Below are 27907 nucleotides of genomic sequence, written 5' to 3' on the forward strand. Positions count from 1 at the left end.
CCCAAAAACAAATGGTCCAGCCCCTCTGGCATATGCCAGAATTGCCAGATGGCCAATCCGCCCCGATTATGGGCATTTTAGTGTGCCAACATTAGCAGTTAGCACATGCAGCCTGACAGGGCGATATGGCTGTAGACTCGGCTGAATTTACTTGTAGGACAATACAAGGCCCAGAATTTCTGTAAGAAAGGCATTAAAGCTCTCTTATGTGGTATAATCCTGTACAATACAGGCTAGTAAAATAGCTAAAGTCTAATTTGGGTTTTTGCCCACCTCAAACTTTTTACAGTCAAACCTGTATCAATGTCTAACTTGCATGTGGGCTGTGCTTTTACAGGTACCTACCACTGCCTCATTATCCCAGAGTGATCCCCGCCCTCTCCTCCTCATCACCCCTCCCTCCACCTCTCTGCCACTCCCTCCCTCCACATCCAGCCTCCGAGCATTCACAGGGTTTCTTCCAGGAAGCGCGTCGGGCAGTCGGATGCTCTGCTGGAATGCCTGGGAGAGAGACCATCCTTTCTGTCCATTTCTGAGAGAGAGAGAAGGGAGGAGAGGCCAGTGGGGAGGAGAGGAGGAGGGGGAGGAGGAGGGGTGGCGATCGGAAAGAGGAACAGACATGGCTTCTAAAGAGATCACTGCCTCTGGTTTCGTAAGTGTGAGCAAGGATATCACAGGTGGGTAAAGGCTGCCGCTTGTTTATTTTGCTCTGTGTGTGTCTTCTTGTTGCGGGCTGTAACCGCGGTCACCCCCGGCGTGTCTGCGTTCATTCGCGGGATGCTTTTCCTCCGCGCGTCTGGCGGAGACTGCGACCGAACAGACGCATTGGGTGATGAGCATGAGATACACCTTTACATTTTTTCCGGAAGCTTTCCGGGGCGGCTTTTTCCTTTCTCTGTGCATGTGATTTAGTTAACGTGCAGATTAATTATTTACAGTGCAGGGACATAGACCTTGCTTTAAATCTGCCCCTCGGGCATGATCAGTTAATAAAAACCCCAGCCTTAGGCCAGGGAGGAAAAGGGGCGTTGTGGAAATAATGGTGTGTAGCCTACTCGTGGGTCTGATCTGAGCGTTTTGTTCCCTGTACGTTTTTACCAACACACCTTAATCAGAGTATGTTTTTTTTTCTCCCCTCTCTAAACCTGAACCCTTGAGTATTTTATCTTTGTTTTTCTGCAGCCTAACCAGCTAGAGAGCTATATAGTGATTGCGCGCGTGCGTGCGAAAGTGAAGAGAGGGGGACTGATAAAGGCAGATGTTCACCATGTCTTGCCAACAAAAATGCACGAGCTAGACAAACCAGGCTCCGCGACAGAATGCACAAATATTTATTCCCCTTTTTTTCCTCTAACAGCAACAGCATAGGCTACACATGTCAAAGTCACAGCACAGCCTTGAATTTAATATCGTGCACGAGCGCAACGCACGCACACACACACACACGCACTCACAAACACACTCCACTCTACACATGCTCAGGGTATCCGGGAACCTGCTGCTGTGTTAATTACTCTTAATGGCTCTATTAGGCGCACTGTGCTGATTAATCCAGTGGAATCCCTGCCTCTTCCTTCAGTCACCTGCTGCTCCTGCCCTGCCTGCACTGACTGACAGGAGGAGCGGTGGCCCCAGTGGCCTGCAGACCTGCACAAGGTCACCTGAATGAGACTTCAGTCCTGATCTCATCTCTGGATGGGCTCACACTATTGTTCAGTGTTTCCATCTCTGGCTCTCACAACTATATATCCTGTGTTCTCTGGTCGTCAGCAAACTGCCACCAATTTGTTTTTTGGAAATTGGCATTTATGTATGTTTCAGGGCTTGGAAAGGAAGCCCAATCTTTGTTAACATACCAACACTCGGATACTGCTGCCATGTACATTTGAACAATAGTGGAAGAAGGATTCACATATCATATGTAAGTAAAAGTTGGCTGCCTGAAGTGTCAAAAAAAGCACAGGATGACAATGACAGAAGTGTGACAATGTTATTAACACAGATGCAATATATTAGCAGCATTTTATCGTTGTAGAGGTTATTTAACTACTTCATATACTGTTATTCTACAATTCAGCACTATTTTATTTACTGATTGAAAGTTTTGTATGTAAAATCTTCTACAAAGTATTGCTGACAGACAAATGTTGGGGTGTAAAAAGTACAATATATCTCTTCAAGTACCACAAAATAGAAATATACAAGTGAAGTACAAGTGTAGTACTTGAATAAATATACTTAACTATATTCCACCACTCTGAACTTTGCCTCACAGAGACGTACGTGCACCTTCTTTACTCTTTTACCTTCCGGTGTGACTGCAACTCCACTGCCAGATCCCACCATTCCAGCCTTACTATCGATTTGCTCATAAAGTCGTCAGTCTGCTGTGCAGCCACCGTAATGGAGAGGCTGAATCATGTAATTCCTGCCAGCGACTGTATGTTTCTGTGATAGTGTGTCGGTGCCCGGTGCTCCCACCTTGTGAGTAAGACACTTTCTCTGGCGCAGCAGGCAGGTTATGTGCTGTATACATGTCAGGGGTCACAGCACTGACAGTGATGCTGTTTGACAGGAACAGTTCTCGGTGAATCATGGGCAGCGATGCTCGCATGTGTCTTGTTGCTCTTGTGAGGAAGAAAATGACACTGAAGATTATTGTGAACCATTTTGACGATGCCGCGCAACAGAATAGCTTGGTGATAGCATTGTGCCAAACTCATTGAGCAATCCAGAAGAAAATTACTGTTAAGTTTCCGAGTCGATCCGTGATTAATCCGGGCAACTCCCCTCTAAATGCCGTTGTGTTTTGAAGCACAACATAAAACCCTGTCTGTCGTTTTGCTTCAGTGTGACATGCAGATTGTATCATTTTGCATTTAAGAGGTTTGTAACTTGTTTATAATCCTCAGGATACATACAGACTCTTGAGTTCATTGGATTATTTTATCATCTGAAATGCCATGACAGGTCTGTTCAACTGACAAGCCCGGCGGATCCCTCAGTTATTAGATGAATACATGAATACAGGCCTGTCTGCCCAAAGGTCAAGCTGGTTTAGTGCAGTTTGATTTGGACTTATTTGATTTGTTTTTGGATATTTTTGGAGGTCATTTTTATACTTTTATTAGAGACTTGACCTGTTTAGACCATTTACTGTGAAATATGTGCACTTATTAGTACCAACAGTCCAAAGTGATTTTTTAATGTGTTTTTGCTGTATATAGGCAGGCAATTCTGATATGATACAAAAATCAACTTGCAGAGACAGGAGATGGGTAATCTACAGTAAAAGCACATCCCTTTATATTTTTGTTAAACTAATGTTATTGTATGGTAATTCTGTGCAGATTTTTCAAATTAGTCTAGACTCACTGCCCGTGCAACGTTAATCATGTGACTTTGACAAAAATAAATATGGACATAATTTTCACTGTGATAAATTCCCTGCCTGAAGTTGTCCGTCCCTGGAAATTGATTTTTGACACTGTAACGAAATGACTATAACCCGTGTCTATCTGGAATCTAGGAAGACACAAACAAATAGATGCGTGCTTGGTAAAATGCTCTTTTAATTGAATGCTATTAAACATGCAAAAATGCTGATTCGGTCCTTTAATAGACTGAAACAAAGAGAATGAGTGCCCTGTTTGTGCCTGTTTTTCTAACATATGTCTGTTGTGGTTTTCGTCCACAGAAAGCATCAGGAAGATTATTGATAAATCATCGATCAAGTTTGTTCATGGCATAAAGCTTGACACCAAAAATGGCAAAACTGAGGACAGACTACTGGTAAGTTGCTGCTTTCAGTCTGTTCACTGAAGGTTTGGCTGCTTTTAATGGCCTCTGTACTACAGAAACACGGGGTTGCGGATGTAGAAGAACACCTTAAGCCTGCAACATAAGTAGTCCGACGCATGCATCATGTATGTACAGTATCTTTGATGTTAACTTTCGCTGCAGTGTTAATGCAGCACAGGTAGAGGCTCTCCATGATTTAACCGTGAGAGTGAACGTCCAACATCCGCGGTGACTTATTATAACTGCTGGCCCTCTTCTGCGGCTGCTGTTGCCGGCTTGGCAGGATAAATACTGGACAGACAGGATCTCTGGAAATGGCTGTGGAGTCCTCTGTGTCTGCGAACCCCACTGTGACAGTAGGGGGCCGAGCCGCTCACAGCCTTTGATTCTGGGGGTGCTTTCATCAGAGAATATAGGGCAGTGATATGAAATCTCTATTAGAGTGAGTGAGGCCCAGCCAGCTATCTGGATAAAAATCTGGGGCAATCAACTTTTACACTATGGACCAGAACTTAGACTGGACCCTGGGAGACCCTGTATTTGCAGAATGGACTTGTCTATGTGCATGAAAGCACACTGCATGCTGGAGCTCATCCACACAGGAAACATATACATACACAGCGCAGAGCTGGTTTTATTGATTGAGTGGGGCAGCTAAACCACATGTCTTATAAGATATATAAGATCTTATACAATTCCCAGTCCGACTGCAGTGAAGTCAGTGTAGTTTTTACACTGTTTAAAAGACTTGTGACTCCCGTTGCCCCTCCTGCAATCCCCCCGATGAGCCAATGGGCTTTCATCCCCAGCTGAGCAAGCTTCGCCCTGGAAGAGTAGCTCTTCCACTCAATGGATGCTTTAAAGATTCATCTTGTGGCGCTTAGGATCGTTTCTGCATGTACAGCCTTTGATATTCAGACCCTTTGATATGTCTATCTGCCAGAAACATCTTTCCAATAATCTCTTTCCAATCCATGTCTCATTTACTGCTTCCTCTTAAAAGCTGAACTGGAAAGCGAGAGTGCTCGCCCCTGCTGGGTGCGCATAGAAGACGGGAAAATAGATTGGAGTCTGATCAAACACACTGGGTCAGCGTTTTAGGGCAAGCAGAGCTTAAATGCGTTAAGGTTTTGTGTCCGCATTTCACAGAGATGAGTCGAAGCGTCTTTAAGGTCCTGATCGGTGGTTTTGCCCTGTCACTGCATGTCATGTGAATTTAATTTCTTACAGAGGCCTCACCCAAAGTGTCAAACAAGAGGAGATTAGAATGTCTGTCCTGTAGCAGCTCTCCTGCATAATTACACACCACAATAAGCATGAGGTGTGCGTGGTCTGTCTTTGATGTGAAACACTTGGATAAGTCTCTCTTGCTCCTGCTGCATCAGATTTACTCCTGTTTACCCGCACTCTCTCTCTTAACTACCCCCCGTAACCCAGACTCATCACCGTAATGTGATACAATCTGGTCTTTTTAATCAACTCCTTCAACTCTCTCTCTCTCTCTCTCTCTCTCTCTCTCTCTCTCTCTCTCTCTCTCTCTCTCTCTTCTTTCCCTCTGTATCTCACATGCACGTTTTTAATGGCTACATTTCAGACACCTCCCTTGCTGAGTGGGTGTAAGAGGCTGTCAGTGTGTGGTTCTGACAGGCCTGTGTCAAGCTCTCTCCAAAAAACTCAACAGTGGAGTGGGAGAGCTGTAATTTAATTACTGCTTTTCATCAGGGACAGACACATGCTGAGGACGGGAGGGGGGCGTTGTCCTGAGGGAGTGTTTTAGCGGGGCCATCAGAGAGAATGGAGTAAATGATTGGGAGCGATGGAGCAGAAGAGGAGAAGAAAAAGAGCAGAGGGCAGTACTCAGGGGCTGGTGGAGAGCAGCCAAATGCCAAAGAATCACCACTCTTTGTTTGCCTTGATCGAGAGAGACACTGACTTTCTTAGGGTGTGTTTGCCAACAACAAAAAGGAATTGCTGCTCATGAACGAGAATCAGGGGCACAATCAGATTTATCCAACAGCTGCATGACACAAATGTGTCCATGCTGAGAATAAGTGGTTGCAGGCGCAGAAATGCTGCGTGTGCTTGTTCGGATGGAGATGCAAAAATAAGCTCTCGGTTTGCCTTCAAATTGCCAGTCACGTCCAAACTCTCATTACTTTGCATTGCACTAAAAATTATCCCACGCACTTTTGACGGCAGACAGCAAATTAGTGGAGGTAGCATAGCAAAAATGCTATTGTAGCATCCTGACCCAGCATGCCCGCCATTTCTGTCTCTGGAACAGACCCATGCCGGAGAAAAGCATAATATACTACTGCAAATGGGCAGTTATTTCCTTTAACTTCTGATATTAACAATCTGTGGAAATGCTGACCATAAATTATTGCCTGTTGAGCCCAAAGCCACGCTGTGTGTCTCAAATGAAATATATAAACCACTTTCATGTTTGCCCACAGCAGACGTAATGTAATGCTAATGAATTAGCAAGAATGTGATTAAAATGTTGCGACATGCTGTCATTTCTCAGCCTGTATCGCACTATGTTAATCTATTAATGTTAGACAACATGCCTCTGACACAGAGGGCTTTTAGCTGGATCAATACATGAATATAGAAAGGACTCCTCATTTCCCACTGATCATTACCATGGAAACTCCTGGGACTGTTTTCTCCCCATGGAGAGTGTGACTGTGCAGTGAACTTTACAGAACTTGACTCAATTTGCTTTACTCTCTTTTTTTTTTCTTTTGTAGGTCCTCACAACATGGCGTCTCTATTTCCTGACGCCAAAGATTCCCGCTAAGGTACTTCTTAACATTCTGTGTTACTCTACATTATGAAGCTTTTTCTTTTACAATGTCTGCTGAAATCTGTACTTTGTCGACTGTATCTGTGACAACAGGTAGAAACCACGTTCAACTTCTTGGAGATTCGTGCTTTGAATTCCCACCCTGAGCACCAGGTGAATTAGAACATTAATACTAAACTCTGTATGCACTCCATGCGCTCCACTGTTACAGCTAGTTGATTGTCTGTGCACTTTGTACAATAGAGTGGTTACATCACTTTGGCCTTCAAGAAATGACTAAATGCATTTATCAAAACAGCTACAGTGACAGTCAATGCTGTCTTATTAACTTTTTCTCTTATTGCAACAAGATAAACTGCGTAAGGACTGAGTAGGAGCTCAGACAAGGCTGATTTCGTATTGTTGTATTTTTGTCTTTTTGCTGAATGGGGGGTAGTCTTGTTTTTGGGGGGGGGGGCATGGGAAGGAATGACAATATAATATAACATATTATTTACAAATATGCATATAAACTATACATGCATATATGTATGTTGTAATAATATAAAAATGTCTTAATAGGTGAAGGTATTATTGAAAATACCACACATTAATAAACCTTAAAATGTCATTAAATCTCCTTATAACTATAATGTGCTATAAATAGTTGTATATTTATATCCTGCTCATAAATGATACATAGGTGGGTAATGGTCAATTTTATGTGTAAGTAAATCTCTAATTCCTCTTCTGATGTTTTAGTGGCTATTGTAAAAAATAATATTTCATTCATAGGTTTCAATTGTGTTACATTATATTAAATATTTTTTCTGTTGTTATTAATGGTGAAACAAATATTTCATATCATATTTTAACATATTAGTAGAGGGTGTGGCTTTTTTTTGTTTATTTTTCTCCTAAGTGAAGGGGAGGGCCCAAAGAATATATTAGTAATACTGGGGAGGGTCTTGCATTTTCAAAAAGTGAAATATAAGATTCGACCCCCCTTTCCCATCCTAGCCATTTTCATACAGTCCCTTACAGCTCCATTTTCTGTGCAGGTTATTATCGACACTGACAAGTCCAGCTACTCCCTGAGGTTTGAGTCAAGAGAACACCTCAATCATGTGGTCAGCCACATTAATTTTGCTCTGTCTCGAATATTCAACAACTCCATTTTTGCGTAAGTCTCACTTTCTCACAGGAATAAAATCTGAAGATATCACACATCTGCAGTGGTAGATAAAAAGAATGACCTTTACTTACACAATTATCAGAAGATACATTATTCCTTACAGTTTCTGTGTTTATTTTATTTTTCCAGCCCTTCCATCTGTCATTCAGACAGCGACCTTTCTGACGGCAGCAGGAAGTATTCACCTAGCTCAGAGACTTCAGTGGAAACCCAGAGGGCCTGTGGTAAAAGAGACATTATCATCAAACATGAGAATTTGCACGCATTTATACACATGCAGTCACACACACAGATAGGGGCACATGCACACAAACTGGCAGACTCCGCAGGAAATTGGCTCACACACTTCACAAATGTACTCCCAGATGTTCTTTTTAAAGTGTTCTGTCACACAAATAAAAGACTGATAATTTGGACAACTGTTTCTGTTTGCATTTTCCTCCATTTTCTCTGCTGTTATCGCAGAAGGAAGCAGCTGTTCACCCATCAACTCATTCATTTTTTCCCTCCCTTGTTTTCTCCTCCCGCCTGCCTCTCTCAGGAGGCTTCTCCGAGACGTACTCCGCTCTGTGTGACTATAATGGCATCAGCTGCAAGGAGGAAGTGCAGTGGGTAAGAGCTGTGGCACTGTGCCTGTGTCGCTGTGAGTGCTTCTGAGTGTTACACACAGCACTGTGCACAAAATGAGGGGGTCATATACTGCAGCAAACAGGCTCATGGGTAATGTTGCTTCTAGGATGTGGACACCATCTATCACTCCCAGGACAACCGAGAGTTTAACCTGCTAGACTTCAGCCACCTGGAGAGCAGGTGAGGCCTGAGGAGCGGTCGCACATTACTATCTCCAAAATAGGTTACCTTGTTTACCTCAGTTTTTATCTTTTCTAGGGATTTGGCGGTGATTGTCGCATCAATGGCATACAACACCTGGTTCACTAAACTGTACTGCAAAGACCTGCGCATAGTAAGTATAAACTTCTCTGGTTTACTTTGCCATGTTTCAGTTGAGTTATTGAAAGAGGCTTCAGTTTAAATGTTTCCTGTTTCCCTAAGGGGTCAGAGGTCACAGAGCAGGTCCTGCACACGGTCAGCAAATCCTCCAGCTTGGAGGAGATCACTCTGGAGAACGCCGGGTTAAAATCGTGAGTTTTTATACCTCTACCACCTTCATCACTTCATTTGCTACAGGGCCCCTGTAAACGCTTATCAATATTTATGATATTTGTTTTTTCTGTGCGAAACTATGGACCCACTTTACAGAGACTTTCCACAGAAGATGTCAGCTGCTCTTTCGGAGAACCCTGCCTCTGTCATCCACTCGCTCAACTTGGCTCACAACTCACTGGACAACCAAGGTACAACATCAGCTTCTCTTTGTTTTGTTTTTAAATTTAGTCCGATGTCTGTCTGTAGCTGCTTCCAACCTGAGGACCTGAACCTCAGAACCCCTCACATGTGTATAATGTGCTAAAATAACTTAAGAAAGATGCTTTTACTGTCCCTTATAGGTTTAAATCTAACCTGAATGAAGTCTCTAAACATAAATAAAAAGGTGATTACAAGTCTTGGTTTACGTTTTATAGAATCTATATTTCATTTTCAGCCATACCATCTGAAGCCGATAACTGGATAATACGGACATAAAAAATCATGGATTGACCTTTCAGATACTTTACACCTATCACATAACGGTGATGGAAAGTGTTTATTCAGTGAAGTTCAAACTGTATTCATTTGTATCTACATTTTATGATCCACTTCTGTGATGTAAATAGTCCATAATTTCACCTTGTACCTCAGCATTTAACTCGGGAGCCCACACATCTCTGAGACAACACGCATTTACTGTAGAAGTAAAAGGTTGCAACACAACAGGAAATTAAATGTCTAGAGTGAGGAGGTTAATGAAAAAGATCAAACAAAACACAGCTATTTAATGGTCTAATGTCTGTATTCTGTAACTCCATTTTTATACCTCTTATATATGCATGCTGCAGGTGTGTCCAACTTAATCCAGCAGGTGTGTCGCCTTAGCAAGGGGCTTCGTCTCCTCAATCTCTCCAAGACCTCACTCACCTCAAAAGGTTTGGGCCCGTGTCTTTATGTTTCCTTCCATTCAGTAATGTCAATAAAGTGTCCTCACAGTTTGAAGGATTTTCCTACAATGCAAGACAGTAGCTCATGAAAATAAGATGGATTAAGTCAAAAAACAGCTGTATAAAACTGCAGCTGAATGAGCAGCTCTCAGTTTGGGTTAGATTATAAGTAAGGGAATATAAAACCTCCAAAGCTCCAGATAATTCTCCCTCCTGAAGAGCTTTGTTTCATGTTTTGCTCTGCTACGACTCCAAATTGACTGATGTTGTCTGGTGCTGCCCTGCAGGCAGCATGCCTCTTGTAACCGTCTCATCTTACCGTTTACCCAGCAGAGAATTTAAATATTACATTGAAGCAGCCGACTATGCACTGCTTCCCATTATATCCACTGCTGATACCTGCTGCTGCAGATGTGCATGAATAATATAAGGACGCAAAATGTTTTGAGAGTGTTCTCTGTCTCCTCCCGTCTCTCTCTTTTTCCTTTTATCCGTCTCTCTCTCCCAGGAGTGGTGTCTCTCTCTCAGGCTCTGTGCTCCAGCGATGAGTACTCCAACTCTCTCCTACACCTGGACCTGAGCAAGAACCCCGGCGTCCTCTCGGGGGAGGATTCCTCGGTCAGAAAGCACAACCCATCTGGAAACAACAACACACAATGCTCCATTTTTACACTGCATTTCCCAGCTTAATATGATGTCTCTCTTTTTCTTGCTTTCTCTTTCCAGAACTTGTATCTCTTCTTGTCTCAGCCCAACTGCCTGGTCCATTTGGATCTGTCGGGCACAGATTGCTCCGTGGACTCGGTATGTATTTAATGGCCAGGGAGGATCAAATGCTTATGTGCAGAGTTAAAAAGAAATGCATTTATCTGTGTACAATGCTCAGCCCAGATTAACTGCCTTCACCCTGTGTCTCATGCAGCTATTTGGGGCTCTTCTGAGGGGGTGTTGCGCTGATCTTTCCTTTCTGAATCTTTCCAAAAATTCCTTCTCCCACAGGTTAGTCATATCTTCAAGATTACCTAAACAATTAAAGCAGCTGCAAATCCAAATCTGGGAATATATCATCCTTATTTTACCTTAAAGGCCTCATCTCTCCTCTCTCGTCATCCTCTCCACCCACTGTTTTCTTCATAATCTCCGTCTCTTGCTTAATGGGAAATCAGAAATGAGCTTTGTGAGAATCACTGGAACATTGTGCTACCTCGCTGTGGGTGTGTCTACCGCCGTTTAAAACCACAACTCTCTGCGCTGTCTGCAGAGATAAGACCCATGAATATTTAAGTGGCGCTATCTACCATTTGACCCCGCTCGCTCCCTCCTCGTAAACCAAAGCAATATTCACTGTTTCTCATTCTGTGTCAGTACTCTGCGCCCTCATATTTACCCAGCATGTCAGCAATGTAACTTCATCTCTTCTGTGTGGCTGGTCTCGTCCCATCCCACTCTGTTTATTATCTCCTCACTTCTATGTGTTCTCTCTTTCATCTCGTTTTTTTTTTTTTTTAAATCCAATAGAAAAGTGAAGGACACACTGCCGCTGTTCCGTCAGTTCTTCAGCTCAGCCTTCAGCCTCACTTATGTCAGCCTGGCCTCTATGAAGCTGCCCCCTGACGTTCTGAGGTACTCACCATGCCACCTCTTATTCTTTATCCAAACCTGCTGCCTTTTGAAGCATATTGATATTCTTAGCTGAGTCGACCGGCCTCATGTTGCTTCCTCTCCTTGTCTCTTCTCTGTCACTCACTTTTATACTTCCTGTCTCCACAGGGCTCTCCTAACAGGGTTAACCTCCAATCCCCACATCAATGACCTTCACCTAGACATCAGTGGCTGTGAGGTAAGAGTTCATCTCTACATCTGCAAAGAAAGTAATAGGGATAGTTCAGTATTTTCTCCTCATCCAGAGTGGGGGTTGTTTATATCCACATGGAGTTTCAAGGTATCCTGAAAAATTAGCTCATCATATGGGCTCAAATAAGTGTCAGTGAGCTTGCAAAATGATGTTCAGAGATCACCCTTTGTAAACCTGTAAAAAGAGTGAATGTGTAGTTTATAGATAATGAAATTTTGAGGTTACAAAAAACTCTGCATCTTTTGTGAACGATTGAGCACAGACTCAAAGCAGAATACTGAGTCTGAAACTTAAAAGTTCCCACACTGTGATTGACACTCAAGTCACAAGTACACATTTTGATCCTGATTTTACACCTGAAGTCAAAGGCCACAAAATCTCTTTTTTTATTATTAAATTTGTACAATTTTCTTGTACATTTCTTTTTTCACAGGTTTACAGAGTGTGATTTACAACTACAGACTTTATTTATTAATGACCCTTTATTTGAGCCCATATTAGCCTAGCTTAACTCACTGACTGGCAGTGGTGAAATTTTTTTTTTCAGTCCTGCCCCTCAAACAACCCGAGTCTGCCCACTGGGTGGAAGTATTCCGATGATCTACAAAAGTGAAAGTATCAATACCATACAATAATATATTAATGTATGCTAAAGTAAAAGTACAGCTGGTCGTCGCCATCTTGGCACCGTGTGTCACTCCCGGATAACCATAAATGGGCAAAGAGGCGCATGGTTAGCTCAGATGGAAAACCAGAAAATATTTAACTTTCCTTCATAACCAGAAAAGCACTTTCTGCCAGACATACTGAACAACCTCCAGCTCCAGCTCAGTGATGGAACGACTGCTTGGTGTTGCACAGTGGGACTGAGAGCGGTGTATTCGGTATTTGTTCAGTGGGCGGGGCCGTCTCCTGCGCTGAGGGGCTGGAGGAGGTCCTATTCTAAACTGATCCATCTTTGACGTCAAGAATGGTGCCAAATTTAAACGCCGTGTATGCACACTCATTTACTGGATGACTGAGCAGGATAAAAAGAGAAGGGGGGCTCAGGAGGAAGAGTGGGATGCCCACTCATCGGAAGATTGCGGTTTGGCTCCTCAAGTCTGCATGTCAAAGTGTCCTCGGGCAAGATACTGAGCCCCAATTCTTTCTGATGAGCAGTTGGCACCTTAGCCTCTGCCATCAATGTGAGAATGGGTAAATGTGACGTGGTGTAAAAGCGAGTGTTGGAAGACTAGAAAGGCGCTATGCATATACGGTTCAACGCTATCAAACTTCCAGTCAGTACTGTTTATCTACACCCACAACTTTGACAATGGAAACATCTCTTCCAGGCTTATATATAGACGACATTTTCCCTACCACTGAGCAGAGCTGCTGTAGATCATAAGCAAGGAAGAGCTCACCACTCAACAAAACTTCAGACTGCTTGCAGAGACATAAAAAAAGCAAGCATAAAATATGGAAAAATAGAATAATTCCCCCAAGACTGAACCTAAAATGACTCGGATTCATGCCTGTGCATATGTTGGTTTTCCCATCTCTCTCTCTTTCCCTGTCTCCAGCTGAGGTCTGTGGGAGCTGCTGTAATCCAGGAACTCTTCCCCAGAGTGTCCTCTGTCGCCACTCTGGACATCTCGGACAACGGTACGGTGGCAACGCCTCAGCACATCCCTCTGTGACCTTGACTTTCTGTCCTCGGGCAGGCAAGGTTTAAGTGGGGTGTTAATGAATCAAGCCATGTTGAGCTCTCTTTCTCTCTCTCTCTCTCTCTCTCTCTCTCTCTCTCTCTCTCTCCATACACACACACACATATATATATATATATATATATATGTGTTGACAGGTCTTGATGCAGACTTGCTCACAGTACTGCCGGCCCTCTCCAGACACACCTCCCTCAAACATCTTCATCTGGGCAAGAACTTCAACATCAAAAACAGGTGCTGCCGGTGCTCTATGTCACGCTTTACTGCATTTATGTGTGTGTGTGTGTGTGTATCCGGGTGCAAACCATATGCCAGTATGAATATACGTGTCTGTGATTTTATATCCGTTTTCATAAGCGGCTGCCACTCCTCGGGCACACCGCTCACTAGCAGCAGGAAATGACTCGCGCCAGCTCATCCAGCCCTCGTCCCTGTGTTTGTCTCTACCGTTTGTGTCTGCAGGGTTCTGGATGAAGTCCTGCAGAAGCTGGTTCAACTCATACAGGAGGAGGAATGCGTGAGTGAGAACACAGGAAAAGTCCGCATTCATAAACACATACTGTAAGATGCAAGTTTAACAGTTTTCTGGCACTGTTTGCTTCTTAGCAAATCATACATTTAGGACATGTGTCAGCTACAAAGACAGAATAATGAAAGCTTTCACTGCAACAGATTCTGAAAGGGAAAAATTACTAAGATAATAAACTTTTTTGACTGAAGGTACAGTTAACTTTAAGGCTTTTTAGCATTCATTTCTTTAAGGAAGAATTAAATGAAAGTAGCATCAAATATGTAACAACAAACTAGTTTTCAATTCTAACACCTACCTGACATTCTGGATTCTTGGACACATCACATCATTTTTGCATTATGTTTCACTGTAGACGTGTCACTCTGTCATTAATTATTACTGTTTCTCACCCTTGGGGGCACAGTGTCTATATCACTACACAGACTTATTGTAAATAATTCATACATACAGCATGTAAAGTCATATTGGCGAGCAGTCACATCACTCTGCAGTAGATTTCACTACTGCACTGAACCTTCCCGGCTCCCCAGTTAAGAGGATTCTTTCCAATTTTCTCAGTTTTTTTCTAAACTTTAACTCACTTTAACACACATATGCACTCTTCCCCCTCTGTTCCTCTCCAGGCCCTGCAGTCTCTGTCTCTGGCCGACTCGCGCCTGCGCTCTCGGGGCACCGTGCTGGTCAACGCCCTGGGCAGCAACACCTGCCTGAGAAAAGTGGACCTGAGCGGGAACCACATGGACGACATCGGAGCCAAGATGCTGAGCAAAGCCCTTCAGATCAACACCACACTCAGGTGAAGGAAAAAACATTTAGAGAGAAGATATTTCTTTGCTTTTTTTGCAGCATGTGGAGGTTTGTATTCACTGCAACTCATGGCTTTGCCCTGCAGGAGTGTGACATGGGATCGCAATAACACCTCCGCAGCAGGATTTCTAGACGTGGCCCGAGCACTTGAACAGTAAGAGCATTAAATCATCGTCAACATGTGGTTTGTATATGCGAGCTAGAATTAAGTCAGCAAATAAGATGGTACCTTTCATATCTTCTTCAAGAACAGAATTGAAGAAAGCGTGATAGATTTACCTTCTATTTTAGAGCTTTTAAACTGAAATTTGCTACGTGAGCTGAGCAAATTGTTGCTTTCCACTTTGCTATCATAAATGGTCCAGGCTTACCTTTAGGCTAAGGATGACATGGTTGCAAAGATCAAAGTATTACTCACTCGTTGCATGGCATAGGAGGCATATTTTGGGATGAGCTCTGTCCACTGGGGATATTAACCTTAACTAACCCTTGAATGTGTAACCCACTTTATTTTCTCTCTTTAGTCTGTTACTGTCTGCTTCAATAACTCGACCCGTACTCTGGTCTTCCTCCCTCTTCTGCTCTTTCCTCTCGCAGTAATTTCACCTTGCAGTACATGCCTCTACCACTAAGTGACATCAGCCAGGCGTACCGCAGCGCCCCTGAGAGGACAGAGCAGGCACTGACAAAGGTTGGCATCGCAGACCAACCGTCAGACAAAGTAACTGTATCCAAAAAGATAAGCTGAGCAAATCTGAGGCTCTGTGAGTTGTGAATCTGTTAGTCAAAGGCTAGACACACCAATTTTGTGTTACAGTTCCACACATAATGATGGAATTGTCTAATTCACCAAATGAAGAAATGACCAGGACCCCGATTTTCCCAAAACATCTTAGGGCTAACATGGCCATGGTCCTGTCGTAAGTCTAGGGTTCCAGGGAGGTTAGTGTGTTTTCTACGAGCATTTTTAACAAGTGCTCTTACATTTTCCTAAAGAAGCACTATACTATAATAAAACAACATCTATAATCATTGTCATTTTCTGGCCTCATGGAGAATAAAAGTTCTCTTTTAGCTCTGTTTTTGGCCTCAACCAACTTCTAAGGTAAATATCTGGCTCTTTAGCTGTTAAATGCTCCACTGTGCTCACCAGCAAAGTCATTAACTGTGTCTGTTTGGTGCTGAGCAGGTAGTGTACAGTGGGGTTTTGACCACTTCTACTGAAAACAGCTGCCTGCTGAAAACAACAACTCATCAATTTAGCTGCAGCTGGAGGCAGAAGTTACTCTTGAGTACAAGTTTAATCTGTAGCAACATAAACAAAAGAAGACAGGGAAACTGAAAACATCAGTAAAGTAGCATTTCTGCCAGAGGAGCTGAATATATTACTTATATATTAATATATTTACTTTTACCTAAAGTAAAGATTCTTTACTTTAATGCTGCCGCATCTAAATAAAAAATATTCAAAACTCCAGTCACCTACGCCTTTCTCCATCAAAGTGCTGCAGTCATTACTGTAATTATTGCTGTCTGGACTGTGGCAGCCTTACACGGAGGCTGGCGGATGTAAATCACTCAGTGGGTACGCAACATATGTCCAGTTTGGTCCAGATCAATAATTATTCAATTCATTTGTTTCTTTTTTGTGTGTTTTATTTCATCGGTGATCAGGATAAAAATAAATGAACAAAAACAATAAAAATCACAGAAAAATCTAGTTTGCCGGATGCTCTCAGTCTCCTGAAAGCTGGAAGCAGGTACTTGTTAATCTGTGTTCATTTCTAAGTGAAGGTTTTAAGAAGGTTTGAAAGATGGAGTCTATGATCATCCTAGCCTTAAGATGCTTTTGAGAAATGGGGCCCAGAAATGTACAGTATAAAATGATACTGCAGGGTCTTCTCTGCATCCTTTTACTCTGCTTCATTGCACTTTGTTTCCTCTGCAACAATGTGCCTGTTGCATCTCCACCTCGTCTATTCTGTCTGTCCTCCTCATGTTTTTGTGGCCAGTTGATAGTCATGACTCTCGTCTACCTCTCTGCTGCACAGATCCAGCGCGCTCTGGTGAGGAACAACCAGACCCAGCGCTTCTCTCAGAGGCAGGCTCTGCGGCTGCACCAAGGCCTGGTCACGAGCACTGCCGAACAGGTAGCACTCGTCTGCGTGCGCTCACCTCTGTGTGTGTGAGTGTTTTATGTGCGCTCATGCATGTCAACATTCACCCGCCTGTCTGTTTCCAAGGTGATGGAGCGCCTCTGTGTGCGCGTCCAGCAGCAGGTGTGTGTGTTACGAGGCGTCGGAGAGATGGAGGAAATTCAAGCTGCTAAACAAGTGCTAAAAGAGGCCAGGAACTCCCGTGCTGTGAGTGATCGGAAATGTACGTGCATAGCATCTGTATTACTGTCACACAGAAATGTGAATCCATATTTTCTCTCAGCTGTACCCTTCACTGTGTGAGCTGGCTCATGTGCTGTCTGTGGACGGGCCGGTGCGGCAGAGACTGGACTCTCTGGCCGGTGAACTCGCCAAAGCTGCGGACAAGGAGCTTCAGGTAGATCTGACAGCCTCTTTTCACACCATGATCACCGTCACAGAGGACTGAGTTACTGATCACTGGCGTCCATTGCAGGTGATCGTCGACTCAATGGTGTCTCTCTGCCGCGAGCTCTGCCCGTTATCATCTTCTGCGGCTGAGAGGTTGAGTCCTCCGCTCTCGTCCGTCTCCGAGCGCGTGTCCATTCCTCGCTCTGCCATTCGGACGGCTCTGATGGAAAGAGCGGCGCAGGACATTCACCGAGCCTTAGAGTAAGAGAAGGATGTAGGAAAAGTGAAAGGGGAGGGCAGCAGAAGGGTTTCTGCAATAAGTCTGAATCTGATAAGCAGGTTATTGATTTCCTCTCACTTTTACCAAACTGTTTCCCGCCTGTCACTCCCTTTTCTCTAACCCAATCTTCTGCAGAGAAGTGAAGCTGTCGGTGGTTTCCTATCTCACCAACTCCATCGTGGACCAAATCCTGCAGGAGCTCTACGCCACCCATAAGACCCTGGTAAATAGGAAGCACTTACTGTGAAAGATGCCATGTGTCTAAGCCAAAGATAAGGTGATTGAGTGGGTGTCAATGGGACTGTCTGTCTCAGACTCGGCAGGTGTCTCATCTTAAACGCTGGGAGGGGACATGTGAAGATGGGACAGGCTGGAGGTTTAACAGACACAGAGACTCTCTGGACATCACAGATGAGGAGCTCAGCACCAGCATAGTGAGTATGAATACACACATGTATTATGTTGGGTTGATGTTGGGTATTTATATCATATTTTAATCACAGGTTATTATTCTTGTCATAATTTTAAGATATTGCCAATTTTCTCCATACAGTGTATTTGAATCACAGTTGCAGATGATGGCTCTCACAAAGCTAAAAGTATTATAAGAGATTCAAGAGGATTTTGCCCCAGTTTGATATAATCTCTTTAGCAATCTCTTGTCAATATAAAAAAGTTAAAGAACCAACCCCCCCCCGCCAATTTCTTTTTAATATATTTGCTTCATACCTGAGAATGTCTTTGTATACATTTCAATTATTGAGTCACATAATATCATATTATGTTCATTCAACTCTCTATGAGCGTGACTTTCACATATATTATTCCAGTCTTCCTCTGTTATCTCCAGGGCTGATTCTGTCTGCTATTTCTGTGTGACACGGGCAGCCGAGTCGTCTTTAGAGTTATGTATTCTGTAGTATAATCGTGATGTTACATGTCTGTTGTCTTTAATCTAATATGTGTCCGTTATTTTGTTTACTAAACTAGGGCCACTCTCTTCTGCTTGTTTACCATATAAATAAACTTGGGTACTACTACCAACTAAAGACACGGGTTCAGTTTGGGCAAAACGTGGAGGAATTGATGGATTTCCCTCTGGATTTGAAACATTACACTGACTTTCTTGACAGGAACACTGAAGGTCAAAATGTCCTAATTCCTCGCCTGTGGACGTTTCAACAATACTTTGATTGATGATGTATTGTCAGTTCAATCCTGTCTTGACCTGACTGGCATTAAAATTTAACAAATCGAGAATTCTTTATGAATAATACCCACTGAACAAAAAGGGACGATATACGTAAAGTTAGTATACATTATATTCATTCATTATATTGTCCAAAACTCCATTAATGTTTATATCGTTTTGATCACAGGGCAATTATTTGAATTCCCAATCGCTCCCCTTCCCTTGTTTTTAAACTGGTTTGAATCAATCATTCATTTGAAATGAGTTTTCAGTTTCCTTTTCTGTTTCTCTCTTTTCTCATCAAATTCCACCTGCTCAGCTCTTCTTTATCATTAAATTGCTCCTCTCAACATGAGAAAACTGAACCGTAAACCAAATCTTAGCTGAATAATACCACTATGGCTGGAATGTAGGAAAGCTGAGTGAACCTGAAAAATGAGACATTGTAAATCTCTGTCGACACATTAAAAGAGCAGCTCGATATTTACAAGAAAGCTGGTGAAACTGCAGGAGTAAACTGTTTCTCTGACATTATCTCAAGAATCTGGCAAAAGCCCAGGGCATTCAGTCATTACTGCTTCATACACTTCTAGCCTTGAAGTCTCTTTTACCTGCCAGGAATTTAAAACATGTTTGTCTGTAAAGCTGAATATGTTCATTCATTCTACTACACAGTACCTTTATTGCAATTATATGGTATTTCCCTCGGTAGTTTCGGTAGTTTAAACAGCTCTGAATCAGCCCCTTTGTTGGTCTTAAATGATCTGCTTTCAGCTCTTGGTGTTGGTGACTATTTTACTATGTATTGACCACTGACATTGACTAGTATGCCCCAAGGATCCATCTCACCTTTTTATGTCCCAGCATGTGTTTGTTATCTTGTATCGTCTATTTTAACGTTAACATTTGTAAATCTTTTGTTTGAAATTTGTACAGCACTTTGATTAACGCGTTGGTTTTCAAACTTGATTTGACAGAAGCACTGACTGGCCTAAAGGAGGGCTTGTATCATTTGGGCTTCCCGACATGTTTACTCATTCCTGCTTGTGTGCCTTACACTAAAACTATCCTTCAGCATCTCAGTATCATTTTTCTTTTTTTCCTCCCAGGACACGATAGCCATTAAGAAGCGCAGCTCGAGAACAAGACGAATACGACCTGTCTCCACCAGGCTGAGTGAGTACTGCTGTATATCCTCTTATCCTCCTCTCTCCCCTCTTCCCTGTCTCTCTCTGACCCTATCCTGTCTCTTTCAGGGCTCCATTAGTGTATTTTCTGTTGACTCCCCCCCGCCCGCCCCTTTCCAGTCTCTTCATCTGAGAAGTCTGTTAATGGCTGTTTTAATCTGTCCTGAGCCAAGTCTGAGTCAATATATCTCAGAGCGATTGCCGGTTGTTTTAAAGTTGATGATTTTTTAAGCGGAAACGTTGGCTTCCTTTAATTCCCACATCTTGTCTTCTTGACTGTGCCTTCTCACTTTCACATCCTCCTAAATCCTTTCGACGCTCTTTCCTGCTGTCAGGTCTGTGTGACGACTCCAGCTCCTCTCCGCCCCCCTCCGTGCCATCATACTCCTCGCCGCTATCCCGCTCGGCATCCTGGGAGGGCCTGTCTGAGCTGCCGACACAGGGTCTGCCTCTCCATCATGTGACGCGGGTTCGGCCAAGGCCTCCGCGGAGGCACAAAGGAGGGCACATACCTGCTGAGACAGTAAGGCGGGTTTGATGGCACCTTTTCACACATAGTAACATGAAAAGTAAAGTGAACTTTACACAGTACTCCAGTATACATTGCCTGTCTCAGTCTGCATCCATAGCATCTGTATCTATGCATAATTCTCCCATTTCCTAATGTTCATGCCTGCTGGCAGTAACTCCTGTCTTTGTCAGAGTTAATCTATATAAAGTGGATGGCTGCAATTGGATTATGTCATCTCACAGAAGACAGTGTAATCCATTTGTTTTATTGCATACAGAACATTTACAAATGAAACCCAGTGCAAGTAAAGTGACCTCTCTAAAAAGAGTGTGTGTGTGTGTGTGTGTGTGTGTGTGTGTGTGTGTGTGTGTGTGTGTGTGTGTGTGTGTGCGTGCAGCATTGCAGTGAAAATGGAGGAATAAGCCCTCTGGATGATGGACTCCCAGATTTCTATACTAAAAGAGTGCTCCCTGACAGGTAAGAGTTTTAGTCTTTTGTGTTCAGTTAGTAAGACTGTATCTATGTGTATCTCTTCTTACAGAACAAATCACATTTACTTTAAATTACTGCAGCTTTCCAAAGCATGCCGCAAGTTTTTAGATAGAGTTCCTACTTTTCAAGCAGTCGTTATTTTCTATTTATTTCACCATGCTTTGAAAAGCAACTTTCAACTTGCTTGAGACAGGCAATCCGTCACAGTGAGCATTATGTCACCTTTAAGTCATTGTCGCATAATAATGCAGCTGTGTGCAGAAACGGCTTTGACAGTTCTACTTTCATCCATGAGAGTTAGCTGCTGAACAGCAACCTTTTACAGTAGACAAGAAGACATGTTTTTTTATTGTCATGTCTTCTGGGTTTGATTTTGCAATAATATAGTTTGTGAATACAAAATGCCTTTTTCCAAAGGAACACTTAAATCTCAGTTGTAAGAGCATCCTTGAATGCACCACCACTAGAAGAATTTTGACAAAGTTACTTTATACAAAGTGGATGAAATAGTTTTAATTGTTCTACCTCAGATTTGTTAAGTGAACCACTGTTTAGCATCAAGTGTTTGTCACATTGTGACCATAAAGAAAAGTGTAACCATATAATTAAGCATCTGGTTTCTTCTGTTTACCCTCAGGAGCAAAAATCAGCCTTTAAACTTGAAAGAAATAATGATTTGACAAATATTGTGATAATTATCGATATTGAATGATATGAAATGTTTTTATCGTGGTAACATTTTTGGCCATATCGCCCAGCCCTACTATTAAGATACAAATTACAGTAAAAGCAAGTTACTTTGATCATTGGAAACATTACAGGTATGAAATCGTTGAATTTGAGCAGAATGATTATATAATCTTGCAGGTAGTGACTGTTACCTCTTATGAAGGCTCACATGTCTTTATTCAGCAATATTGTTAGTCAGATATGTTGGTTGGTGCCTTCTGTAGCATACCACTCAACAGAACTGGTTTAAAGCTGTATAAAAGGAGGCTTTACTGTCTCTCATTTGCTAACCTAATGAATACCATCCAATATGTCAGGCTAGATTTAGATTTCAATATTGTATTTCAGACCATAAAAAGCAATGGTTCTCTCCCCTCTGGGTTCTGACAGTTTGTGTGTTCACCCGTCTTCACTGAGGCTTATTTTAATTGGCTTATGTTCAGGTTATTATTTTTCAGAATTCAAGAAGGTTGTGTTCCTCTGACCAGTGTGCTGTCTGTCTTTGAAGTGTCCTGCTTTCAGCTTGTACATTCAGAGGCAATTGAATCTGCTGTCCATCATCTTTGCTCTGGGAAAACATTATGTTTTTCTTTCTTTGATGATTAGTGGAGCAAGAAGCTGGCTGTTTGGTGCATTTTGGGTGGGTAACAAGACATGATTGTTTAGTTGCTGACAGCATGTTATTGATCAACTGAGTCTGAGAATCAGGACAGGGAAGTGTTTTTTGGCCTAATGTCTAATGGAAATATTTCGCAGCTGGTGATTTTGTTAAATTTGTGATTGATCTGCTTTGGAAATGGATGTTTGTGCCTACAGCAATCATGAAAATGAAACAAAATTGAAAATGAATGTTAACACATGCAGAACCACCAGTGTGACTTTAAATCTTTAATATATAGATGAAGCAATTTGGTAAGCCTTTATTTTGGTTGAGCTGAATTCAGGAACAGCGGCCACAGCTTATCAGGATAATGTTGCTCCTTTCCACACTGCAGCTCATCGGGTTCAGTCGGTGCTTTTAATATGATTACATTTATAATATAAAAAAGTGCACTTTAGATAAGTCATTGCGCACAAAGAGACGTAGCCTAGCAACGCTCAAATTGCCGAAAGCAAAGCAGACAAACAGCCGGCTGCGATGAATTCAGTGACGTCCTTAAAAGAGATGACTCACGTGGACGTACGAGATGATTGCACTAGACTGTATGTCTGACATCCAACCTCTCTCACCTCTTTCAGTCAGCTCTCCTCTCTGCACAAAGCTCACTCGCTGAGGAGGAAGAAGAGGAGAAACATGCTGGCCATCTTCGGTTTCCGCAAAAACCGCAACCAAACATTGTCCAATCAGGGGCCCGAGTCTGAAGCAGAGGTTTACGGAGATGGGTGTCACACTGTTGCTACTGCACCCACTGGGTTCGTGTACGCACACACCACAACACAGACTCCATATAGAGAGGCATGGCCTTAAACTAGACACCACGTCACAAAGGACTTGTTCATTTTCCTTCCATAGTCTACCCTAAAACTTCACATTTTCTGCCGGTTATCTCCTCTTGGTTCTTATGAGGACAATCAGCAGCACTGAACTCCGTAAACACTCGGACAAATATCACTCTAAATCTCCCTCATGTCTTTGTTGATACGAGAAATGGCTGATAGCTGCCAAAGTGCAGGCAGGCTGATACCAGCACAGATGTAGATGACAGCCGGTGGCTCAGATTCTCAGCCAAGTGATTAGAAATGAACATGCTGCATGTCAAATACAGATTAGGATAGCAAGATAGCTGGTTTCTGCCAGAAAAGTGATACTTCCTAATTACACCCTTCTGAAAGCTCGTACATTTTAGTCTTCCTTTCTCTTCTTTCTTCTGTATTTTGAATCTGCGGAAACGTCAGCAGACTTGTTCACGCAGGCTAACATCTTCAGTGTCTTCCAACTTTTAGGACAGCCACAGAGAATGTGTACACACTTCTCCAGCCTCCGAGGTCCGCTGCCAGAGCTGGATCTCCCGGCGACGGGGCTGATGGAAGAATTAACGATCACCAGGGGAAAAATACTCTCGTTTTGAGTCCGCCACCAGCGCCGGGCATCCCTCACCCGGGTGTGGGAGGAAGCAAACACCCCTTTTTTTCTCCCAGAGAGGTACAGTCATTGTGACCCACTACAAGCATTCATTTTACTCGAAATTGGCCTCAGGTGTGATTTTGTTTTTTTCGTCTGCCTCTTGTGTGTTTTCACAGAAATCCGAAATGGACGCTGTGTTTGAACAGCCGGTAGAGACAGACATGTACTGGGTGGACGACAAACAGAGGCCAACAGAGGTGCTGCAAGCAGACAAGCAGTGGATGGAAGTGAGGCCCAGCGACCAACATGTAGAGAGACAGCGGTTTGATAACAGGCTGCAAGAAAGAACTTTTGGAGAGCCGAGTACAACTGAGAGACAAACAGACAGGTACAGGACTGAGAGTAGACACATGGACAGACAGTGGACTGTTGACAGACACACCCAGCGGCAGATTGACAGAAAGATAGAAAGACAGTGGATGGGCGGCAGACAGATAGACAGGTCATGGTCGGAGAACAGACCGACGGACATACAGGTGGACAATCAGCGGACTGAGAGCAGACACCCGAGCAGAAAGACAGAGAGACAAGTGCAGGCGCTTCATTTGGCTCAAAGGCCGCTGCCTCCGTACCCGTCGGACAGGACGCCTTCACCAAAACAGGAAACAGATCTTCTGAAAAGCACAGAGGCAGCAGCTACAGATTGGCATCAGCAGGACACGCAAGGAGATAGACAGATGTGTCCCGACGCTAGTGGAGGGTTCACAGAGGGCTGGAGGAGCAGCGGAGGAGGAGGACGTGCTGCTCCCTGTGCATCTAAACCCGACCCACCGCCACAGAGCAGTAAACCCAACCTGCCCAAACTGAGGCAGAGGCACCGGCTCGAGAGCTCAGACACTCTGCCAGGTACTTCACTGTCTTCCACGTTTAAGTGCCCCGGTTAGAAAGGAGCCTTTAGGTTTTGAAAAGAGGTTTTGACTGCACTCGTTGCCTCAGTGTGTAAACAAACCACAAACCTAAGTGACAGTCGCTTCTTTTTAATTTGCAGGTACAGAGGAGGAAGTAGAGATGGAGAAGGATCCTGGGAAGATGGAAAAAAAAGAGAGAGAAAAAAGAAGAGACTCAGAGGGTCAACCTCCTCCGATTCCAGAAAAGGTGTTTAATTTATAGCCATTCACGATTTGGTTTGCCTCATTTGTTTTGTGTAAAAAAACTAATATAATCTACAGGATTCACAAGTCTATCAGTGGTTACTGAAAATATAGAGCAAATTTACCAGCTGCAATTGTTGTCTTTGTCCTTTTCATTTGTTCATGTTTTCTGTTTTGATCCAAAAAACAGCCAAAGACATCCTCGTATGTGACTTTTCCAAAAGAATCAGCAAATGTGAGGAACTTACCTCCTCCTCCTGTGCCACCTCCTGTTCCCAAGCCTGTGCATGTATTACCAGACAGAGCTGCAAGTCAAGGTGACTCTACCGAAAATACAAACATCTTAAAGTGGTGTTAATACGTTTAATTTAAATAACTCAGATGCCTTCCTGTTTTACTTTTTCTCATTCGTTCAAACTCTCAACATTTTAATAACTTTTCCCACATATATCAGAAGTAGCTTACTGTTGCTCGTCAGTAGTGTAAACCGGTGATTGATGGCATCATGGACATCTAGTCACATGATATACAGGTACAAATAAATAACACAGACCAGCAGAAAACTTTAAAGGAATTGATTGACACTCCACTAAGTAAGACCACCCCAATTGGTACAAGTGGTAGTTTATTTGGTTAGCGAGAAGGTTCGGGAAAGATAAGATGAAAGGGTCGAAAGAGGGAGGGATGAGGGGTCGAAAAGGTAGGGATGAAGGGGGGTAGCTTGGGCGTGGAGTCTCAGGGTGGGAGCACATCTCTTTAAACATCTTGCTTTATGATCCCGCTGTGGTTCCTGTGGTAGAAAAAGAAAAAGGCCTGGGATGACCAAGGCCTAAACCTTGGACCTTCTTGCCATGAGGCCACAGTGCTGTCCACTGGGACAGGATATGCGTATTTAAGGAGTTAAACTATTCCTTTAAACAAAAACAAAAATAGTAGGGGTAGTAGTACTGCACTAGTGAAAAATGTCTCATGATGGAACATACCTTCTTACATTTAATGTTATACATGTTATATATATTTATATATATATATATATATATACACATGAATATAACAAATGTATTTGTCTCCTCTTCTGAGCTCTAAAAATGAAATCTGCCCCCCTGTCATCCTAAAACTCTTCTTTTATTCGTCATCCAAACGGAGGAAGTCAGCACAGATGAATGACATTGTACTAAAAAGTAAAGCCCTTAAATCATCATATAAAGCACAATAAAACACAAAATGGATTCTTCAGTCTCATTATGTAGCAAACACAGCCCATTTTTTCCCCCTGTATCTGTGGGTAATGGTAATGTACCTAAATGCAAATGTACACAGACACCTTTGACTTTTAGCTAAATTCTGCATCACATAAGGTTGTAGTGTTTTATAAAACAATATATTTGTAATATAAATTTGAACCATACATCACATTACGACTGAACAAAGTGTTCCTCCCCTCATTTTCCTTTCGTACATGTTGTTCAGGTGAAGAAGGATTGAGACCTCAGGCACCATTGAAACCACAGAGAAACAGAAAGGCCATGTCTTGTGACTCAGGTACAATTTGTCTTTTCAGCTTCACAGTACAAACTGTTAGTATTTACAGGTCATCACTCGATAAGTTTCTGTTGGGAATATGTGTATATATGTTTATCTGTGTGTGAAGCGTCTGTATCTAACTGTTAATTTGTGTTTTTTGTCCTCACTGAACTCAGGCACTGACAGGGAAAGTCCTAATAACGTTGAGAAGCCCCCAAATCGCAAACCCCCAGTGAAAAAACCTAGACTACCCCAAAACAGAAATAAGTCACTGGATTTGTCTGGTACATGTCTCTCTGTTTTTATTTATGTGTGTGTGTGTGTGTGTGTGTGTAGCAGATGTTGTGGAATATGATGATTAAATTGCTTTCTATAAAATAAGTTAAAATAAAAATAGATGACAATACAGCTGATACTTCAATGTATATTTCTACATATTGTGAGCTAATGTTGTTTGACAGCATTGACGTTTTTTTTTTATAATAGTCCCTGCGTGTAATCAGCCTGCTTCTACTTCATAGACAGCCTCAACTCAGCCCCTGGTCACAGCGAGTTGTTGTGATGCCCGAGGAATTCACCCGCTGCTGTCCGGCCGAAGCGTTGTCATGACAACTGTGGAGCATTTCGCCCAACAAGGAAACAAAGAAAAACATACGAGGAGGGGAGAGCCAGAGAGAAACGGTGCAACATGACAGACATCATAAAGCATCAGTTCTGTTGAAACACTTTACTTAATGTCACTTTTTCTCCCTCGTCACCCTGACTGTGTTTCTGTCTTTGCTTTCCTTTCACATGAAAACCTGTTCAACTCTATTTGTGGCTACAGTATTTTAACAGTATTTGCTACTTTAGAAAACCCAAATGATCATTGTCTTTTGTTTTGGTGGACAGTGGGCTGAGTGTTCGAGCATTGTGGCTTTGCTAGACAGAAAAAAATGTCTTTATTAGAATGTGGTTTCTTAAATCTGCAATGCATTTTTGACTGCTAATACAGTTGATTGCCTTGGTTGACACTTGAAAATAAGTTGCTTCTTATCAGATGAAACTTGATGATTTATATCTAGTTTTGCTTTCAGGAACTGAAAGGTAATATATTTTATAGAAAAAAAAATATTATGTATGAGCACCTTCACTGTATGAATAAAACACTAATGGAAAACAGCTATGACTCTGGCTGCATTTTTACAAATGACCATTAGCTATTGATAGCAGTTAGCTGCGCAGTAAGTTAAAACATATCACATTAAATGCGTTGTTTCAGCAGGTATACAGGGCCCTCGTTGGAGGAGGCCCACAGAGATACTAGGATGAATAGCCGTGGATTTGGGTGGGGCCCATCATGTACACAGGGCATGTGATTTTGTGCTGCGCCCCTGGCTCCCACCCTGCCATGAACTGGCTACTTGTCCAGGATGTGCCCCGCCTCTCGCCCAATGTCAGCTGGTAT

The 27907-nt window shown here is 42.7% G+C and overlaps 1 protein-coding gene across 2 annotated transcripts; it reads left to right on the forward strand.

Moving 5' to 3' along the window:
* Nucleotides 1-357: 357 nt before the first annotated feature.
* LOC119901057 (capping protein, Arp2/3 and myosin-I linker protein 3-like) lies at nt 358-27614 on the forward strand. 2 transcript variants are annotated; one of them, XM_038716489.1, is made up of 40 exons: nt 358-677; nt 3698-3792; nt 6555-6605; nt 6704-6763; nt 7651-7772; nt 7914-8008; nt 8326-8396; nt 8521-8594; nt 8673-8748; nt 8838-8926; nt 9045-9139; nt 9782-9868; nt 10389-10498; nt 10607-10684; nt 10803-10879; nt 11399-11503; nt 11651-11720; nt 13301-13382; nt 13582-13678; nt 13907-13961; nt 14600-14772; nt 14869-14937; nt 15381-15474; nt 16835-16933; nt 17027-17146; nt 17223-17336; nt 17415-17590; nt 17745-17832; nt 17924-18043; nt 19911-19977; nt 20324-20511; nt 20897-20976; nt 22960-23133; nt 23665-23863; nt 23962-24691; nt 24834-24940; nt 25127-25253; nt 26407-26478; nt 26637-26744; nt 26982-27614. In XM_038716489.1, exons 1-40 carry the CDS (start codon nt 485-487, stop codon nt 27020-27022), a joined length of 4728 nt encoding a protein of 1575 aa, XP_038572417.1. In that variant the 5' UTR covers nt 358-484; the 3' UTR covers nt 27023-27614. The 2 variants fall into 2 exon arrangements, with proteins under 2 accessions (XP_038572417.1, XP_038572418.1); XM_038716490.1 differs by lacking the exon at nt 26637-26744.
* The last annotated feature ends 293 nt before the right edge of the window (nt 27615-27907 follow it).

This window comes from Micropterus salmoides, unplaced genomic scaffold, assembly GCF_014851395.1.
Source record: "Micropterus salmoides isolate LMB-PRFRI ecotype aquatic unplaced genomic scaffold, ASM1485139v1 Ms_hic_scaffold_13, whole genome shotgun sequence".
In the NCBI taxonomy this organism is placed as follows: domain Eukaryota; kingdom Metazoa; phylum Chordata; class Actinopteri; order Centrarchiformes; family Centrarchidae; genus Micropterus; species Micropterus salmoides.

Excerpts from the sequence above, each read along its gene's own strand:
- LOC119901057 (XM_038716489.1), top strand. The coding sequence starts at position 485 with ATGCTCTGCTGGAATGCCTGGGAGAGAGACCATCCTTTCTGTCCATTT. Across the intron at positions 9,869-10,388 it reads GACCTCACTCACCTCAAAAG|GAGTGGTGTCTCTCTCTCAG; the intron begins GTTTGGGCCCGT and ends TCTCTCTCCCAG. Across the intron at positions 14,773-14,868 it reads CAGATCAACACCACACTCAG|GAGTGTGACATGGGATCGCA; the intron begins GTGAAGGAAAAA and ends TTTGCCCTGCAG.